At 32.6% G+C, this 6732-nt stretch overlaps 1 protein-coding gene across 1 annotated transcript; it reads left to right on the plus strand.

Moving 5' to 3' along the window:
- The first annotated feature begins 518 nt into the window (after positions 1-518).
- Positions 519-5013, plus strand: LOC115034751 (zinc finger BED domain-containing protein 4-like). The gene is made up of 4 exons (XM_029492165.1): positions 519-698; positions 903-1701; positions 1773-2570; positions 4943-5013. Exons 1-4 carry the CDS (start codon positions 519-521, stop codon positions 5011-5013), a joined length of 1848 nt encoding a protein of 615 aa, XP_029348025.1.
- The last annotated feature ends 1719 nt before the right edge of the window (positions 5014-6732 follow it).

Consider the following 6732-nt stretch of genomic DNA (forward strand, 5'->3'; position numbering starts at 1 on the left):
GAAGGTAATTTTAAAAAAACTGTGGACTTAAAAAACGGATACCTATAATATTATATTATAATTAATAGGTATTAGCCTTTAGGTGAAACATAATTGATACATTTGCAAACCTCAAAAGCCGAACGAAAATAATTAAATTTTTTTAATCGTACTGACTACCTAGTGTCTTAATTTTAAAATAATAAAGTATAATTTAATTAACAATACATTTCTTATTTATTTTGTTTAATAAAAAAATATTGATGATGAAAGAGTGGGAAATGTGCTGCTTGTAGGCGGCAAATTGCTTAATCTGCCACCGACCTATTTATATTTATTTATTTATTTATGGCATATTTATTATTTACATATGTCTAAATTTAGATTTTTACAATAATAAAAATAAAAATACCCAATTATAAAAATTATAATACAAATAATAAACATAGGATATTTCTATTTTGTTGGTATAATGTTTAGACAGCACACACTATTACAAATTAGGAACTTAATGTTGTTTTATTGTAAAACAATTCAAAATGAGTCAAGATAGGAGAACGAGTGACATTTGGAAGCATTTTTCTAAAGTTGACTCAAGTATAGCTAAGTGTGATATTTGTAAAAAAAAATATTCATACAAAACTAGTTTGTCAAACTTAAAAAAGCATCTCAACAATCCTCATTTGATATATTTATATACAGAAACTGATACATTACAGGTAACCTTTACACTAAATAATATTAATTTCAAATTTGCATGCAACTTAAATACACAAAAAGTAGGTAGTAGGTTTTTTTTAAATTTGTTTACTCTACTTCTCATACTGAATGAAAATACAAATATACAAAACATTTTATTTACATTCAATATTTTTTATAATATTATAAAATTAGTTTTTAAAATATTTTATTAATTTATATAGAATGAGCCTGCAATTGATATTGACGATCCTGTACCTAGTTCATCATGTGTTAAAGTAGCAAAGGGTCTAAGTGCACTGACTGAACCAAGCTGTAGTAGTGGTAGTATTGTTAATCAGGCAAATGCTGTACATGAGATAACACCAATTTCAAAATCTAATCCATTAAAACGTAGTGGACAGTTGGCAATTAGAAATTTTACTCCCAAAAAAATTTCTGTTGATAGCCAAAAAAAATTAGATACTGCACTCATGAAACTTTTTATAAAAGATCTACAGCCTTTTAGTGTAGTAGAAGACACAGGGTTTAAAGAGTTTGTAAATATGTTGAACCCAGGCTACAAGATTCCCAACCGCCATACCATTTCCAAAACACTTATTCCAGCAGCGTATGAAAAATGTGTGAATGATGTTAAATCAACAATATTAAATGAATTAGACATGGCTTGTTTAACAACAGATTGCTGGACGTCTAGGGATAACAAAAGTTACATTGCCATAACTGTCCATTTTATTAACAACAATTTTAATTTGAAGTCTATATTATTAAGTTTCCATTCCTTTATTGAGAAGCACACAAGCGATAATCTTTCTGAGCAAATTGATAAAACTTTAAATGAGTGGAATTTAAGACAAAAAATAGTATTTGCTGACAACGCCTACAACATTCAAAATGCATTAGGACACTTAAAATTTAAACATTTTGGTTGTTTTGCTCATACCCTAAACCTTATTGTTCAATCTGCACTTAAAAAAGAAAATGATCTCATTGATAAAGTAAAAAATATTTGTACTCATTTTCGTAAGAGTACAAATGCAAATAATAAGTTATTGCATATCAAAAAAATATGGGGGTCAATGTCCCACTAAAAGTGTTACAAGATGTAGCCACGAGGTGGAATTCCACATTCTACATGCTAGAACGCTTTGTACAACTGGAGACTTCTATACGGGGAACAATGGGACTATTAGACAGTGCACCACCTTGTTTGAATTCCGATGAATGGATAGTTATCAAAGAGTTTTGTAATATTTTACGACCTTTTGAAGAAGCTACTAGATCTGTGAGCGGAGATCAGTACATAACTGCTTCATTAGTAATAGTTATTGCTCAAGGGTTGAAAAATGTCTCTGAAAAAATGAAAAATGAAAATTATTCTTTCAAGACTTTAAGGTTAGTTAATAATTTATTAAATGGAATGAGAGACCGTCAAAATTGGGGAAATATAGAAAATAGCAAGACCTTAAAAATATGTACATTTCTTGATCCACGGTTTAAGAACTTACCATTCATTCACAACGAACACATGCTTAGCTCAGTAAAGAATGATATAGTGGAACTAACAGCACAGATTATTTCGGTACACAGATCAGAATCTACATCGATTGAACAAGAAGCACAGACTTCTAACCAGCCATCCGATACACTGACACCTGAAGTGAAGCAATTTTCAATTTGGGAGTCGATCGATAAATGTGTTTCCCAAATGCAGCCTTCAATTGGAACATCAACATCACGGGCTATCGTAGAGGTGCAACGTTATATAGAAGAACCGGTATTAAAAAGAAACCGTGATCCACTAGAATGGTGGCAAGATCATAAGTATAACTACCCATATTTAAATGTTTTGGCAAGGAGGATGTTATGTTGTCTAGGATCATCTGTTCCATGTGAGCGTGTCTTTTCTAAGGCAGGTCTTTTAATTTCCGATCGCCGTTGTTGCTTGAACACAAAAAAAGCTGAAATGTTGTTGTTTTTAAATCAAAATTCATAATTTATTTATCTAATATTGTCTTACCATTATTTAATTTTAATTTTATAAATTTTTATAATCAATTTTTACTCATTAATATGTAAAATTCAAATTGTTTAGCGAGTATTGTCAGTATTTATATTTTATAATCTTTATTGTTTATTGAATATATAACTAGGTAGTTGTTGATAACATATTTTGATAAGAGTGAAGTTTCATTGCTATGTTATCATGAATACAATAAATACAATAAATGTTACTGTATATTATTTAACTTATCAGTTATTACCACCACATTATTATAATGTCTAATGTCTATGCAAAAGTAGCAGTTGATTAAAATAATTATTATAGAAAATACTAATAGTAGCAATTAGTAGCAATAACAGAAAATATATTTCCAATGTTACCAACTAGTCTAAAAAGTAAAAAAGTAGCAGTCACTGTTATTTTCATACTGGAGTAGCAGGCTGTGACTGCTACTTTAAAATCACTTGTGAAAAATAACTGCTACTGTTATTTTATATCATCACTATTATATCCGCAATTCGATTGCCTACCTATGTGATTTGATGACTGATAGCTAGACAATCGAATACACCTATCGAATCTACACTTTTTAACAACACAGGAGAACGTATCCAGCCTATCCATTTACAACGTTTGTGACGGATTGCAAGACGCTCTAACTCTTAAACATTCCCGTCAAAACGCCAAGCCTTATCTCCAATCCATATCACAAATCCTAAATTTTCGTCTTACAAATTTACTGCCGCGACTTTTATAATTCCAATACGACATTGTCTCCAAAATCGGTACCCACTCTCAGCGAGTCCAATGGGCCCCGAGTTACACTTAGAGCTAGTAGTATATAATTTAAACTTCAAACGAGAAATGAGATGGAATAAGAATAAAGATTAACGAATATAACGATCAGACAGACAGACGAGTGTCACAAGCAGCCAGCAGCTGACAACGCCACCCGATTACGACGACGTGCAGCGCTAACGGTGGTTGTACGATAGAACTATACATGGTATCAAATGCTCCTATAGAGTTACACCACCCTGGTATTCACCACCAGGGTTCATCACAGTCCGTTAATTTCCCCCACTCTAAAATGTCCGTAACAAAAACGGGCCGCACTCGTGTCAACCGATTGTCATACCGTTTCCAGTCCATAATATATTAGTTCGTGGTGTATGCTCGGTTAGCATCACACAGTTTTAGTATTATTCATTGATATATGCTGAATTACCATCACAAATTATTTATTATTATTCATTAATACATGCTAACTGAGCATTGCACATATTTTATTGTCATTATTTATACCGTTTATTAATCAGTGCCGGCAGGCCAGAACAATCATTATTTATTTATTCATCTGTGTTGTCAGGCCAGAACAAGTACCTACTATTTATATTGTTTATTTGTTACATTAAATGCTCTCTAAATTATTTACCAACGACATCAGCGTTAAATTCGTTTCACACCTAATGTACACAAAAGCTCGCCTAATAAGCTCTTTGCCCTTAACACATAAGAAGAAGCACCAGACATGCGACGGCACATACCACCCTATCCACCGCAGGCGTATTGCTTATTTTAGTTTCGTCGTAGACGGGTGATGACCAACTTGCTAAAAACTCTAAAATGCAGGTTTTCGAATTTACATTTTTTTACACATTTAGAAGAGCACCGGACATTGGTGACCGATTTTCATGGTCCATGGAAGATTTTTAGACACTGAAACTCGACATTTAAACTTCCCTGCCTTCAAATGAGACCACCAAAGAGTCAGGCCTTATCACAAAATCACCTCAGATCACCAAAATCGCCTTCTACATAAGTGCGACATTTATAATTTGACTGTGTCCATAATATCGGTACTCATTTTTAACTAACACGGAAGGTCTGGGGTCTAACTATATTTTCCATTCTTCGGATACCTACGCTACCAATGTGGTCCGCATAAATATTGATATACGCTTCGCATTATATCCGCGATCTGACGCTGTCAAATTGCCTGATTTGATGACTGATAGCTAGACAATCGAATACATCTGTCGAATCTACACTTCTTAACAATTTCAATAACTAAAAGAAGCGGTCAAACGCCAGGAGATTTTGGAAATCGTATCCAGCCTGTCCATTTACAACGTTTGTGATGGATTGCTGGACGCTCTAAGTTTTAAACATTCCCACCAAAACGTCAAGCCTTATCACAAATCCAACCCATATCACAAATCCTAAACTTTCGTCTTATAACTGTCGCGAATTTTATAGTTCAAACGACTCCTACTTCAAAATCTGTACTCACTCTCAGCGATTCCAACGGGCCCCCGAGTTTCACTTAGAGCTAGTATTGTTCTATAATAAGGCGCCCGGTGCCGATGCCATTTTGTCCACAAAAATACACTGCGGGAATAACGATACCGCCTTGTAAAATCAACCAAAATTATATATAAATAAATTATATTTGTTCTAAATTACAAAGTTTAGTAGGTAAGTACCTGCAATTTGAATTCTTGATTCTGTGTCAAGGTTAATACGACCAAGTTCTTCGACCCCATGTCCACAATGAGTTTTCCAATACTTGACACTTACGGTTTTATTATCTTGTAGGGTTTCTATAAGAGATGGACAAACTTTACCAATTTTGTTACTTCCTGTAGATTTTATGTATCGAATATCTTTTCCTTTTTTAATATAACTATTTGATCGATGGCAATAGTAGATATTTTTAATACGTTCATCGTTTAATGTCCATGGTTCACGATCACGAACATACATGATCAATGTTTTTTGTTCCATTTCAGATTTCCACTGCTGAAATTCTATAATACACATTCTTTAGCATTTATTTTGATTCAAAATAACTTTAAGGTAAAAAAAAAAAAATTACCTGTTTCATCATTGAATTTAATTTCCTCCAATTCAGATTCAATTCCGTGGTTTTCATTTAAATGCATTCGCAGTCTTACAAGTGTCAATAATACTTCCTGACAATCCTCATATGGACAGAATATTCTGATTGATTCACCCTTTTTATTATGTTTCCATTTGTATTATGGAATTTTTGGGTATGTGCAAGCAATGATTTATTACTTGAATATTTTTTATTGCAAAATGAACAGGTAAAACTTTTGGTAGGGTATGGATCGTATTTATGAATTTTTCGCTGATGTTCATTTAAATGATATTTTTTAGTAAAAGATTTGTCACAAATGGAACATTTCAACCGTGAATCCATTTTATAAGCATAGGTAACTATTTACTTATAAGACAAATGAATGAACGATTCCAATAAACTAATGAAGTTATTCAAAATAATTATAATTAATATAATGTAATATAATATTTTAATCCCGCACTGATAACAACAATATGATGATAACACGATAAAAAGATGCTGGCGCGAACGGCTCGTATATTTACTTAGTGTTATCACAGAATATATGAAATCAGAATGGGCACATCGGCTGCCTGAAAAAAAGTCTGCCATATTGAAATGCAAGCACCAGACAGGGTTGCCAGATGATGTGTTAGTCATATAGCCAGTAGAGCGCGTTCAGGTCGCCCAAAATAGCCATTATCTCAGATTAGTTAGATACCCCTGTGTAATGTGTATATGATCTTAAAATAAAATACTTTTAATATTAGGATTTTCTTCTTGTAGTATTGCTTAGAATTAACACTAGTAATGCCGGATTGCACAAAACATTTAATGAATCAATAGTGAGCTAATGGTCCCTTAAACAAGATTAAGTGGCCCGTGATTGGTCCATTACATTTTTAGTGAATCATTAAATTTAATAAATTGTTTATGCAACCCAGCATTAGACTTTTTAAAGATAACAATAATTTAACACTTAATTATTACAAATTCAAATACACAATAATTATAAGCACTGTCGTAAGCTTGTTAGACCTACGACGAGGGCTGACTATCTTCTAAGTAATGGTAGGCGCTCTACCCGTATTTATGTGGGTTCTAACAATGACGTACTAGTGGCGTGATAGCTATATTATAATATTAGTTCCCTAGTAATGTCGAATTGCATTATTGTGGAACT

This window comes from Acyrthosiphon pisum, unplaced genomic scaffold (genome assembly GCF_005508785.2).
Source record: "Acyrthosiphon pisum isolate AL4f unplaced genomic scaffold, pea_aphid_22Mar2018_4r6ur Scaffold_20960;HRSCAF=22641, whole genome shotgun sequence".
Classification (NCBI taxonomy): domain Eukaryota; kingdom Metazoa; phylum Arthropoda; class Insecta; order Hemiptera; family Aphididae; genus Acyrthosiphon; species Acyrthosiphon pisum.

Coding starts and splice junctions, on each gene's coding strand:
- LOC115034751 (XM_029492165.1), top strand. CDS start 519: ATGAGTCAAGATAGGAGAACGAGTGACATTTGGAAGCATTTTTCTAAA. Junction 699..902: donor CAGAAACTGATACATTACAG/GTAACCTTTACA, acceptor TAATTTATATAG/AATGAGCCTGCAATTGATAT. Junction 2,571..4,942: donor TCTAGGATCATCTGTTCCAT/GTGAGCGTGTCT, acceptor CGAATTTTATAG/TTCAAACGACTCCTACTTCA.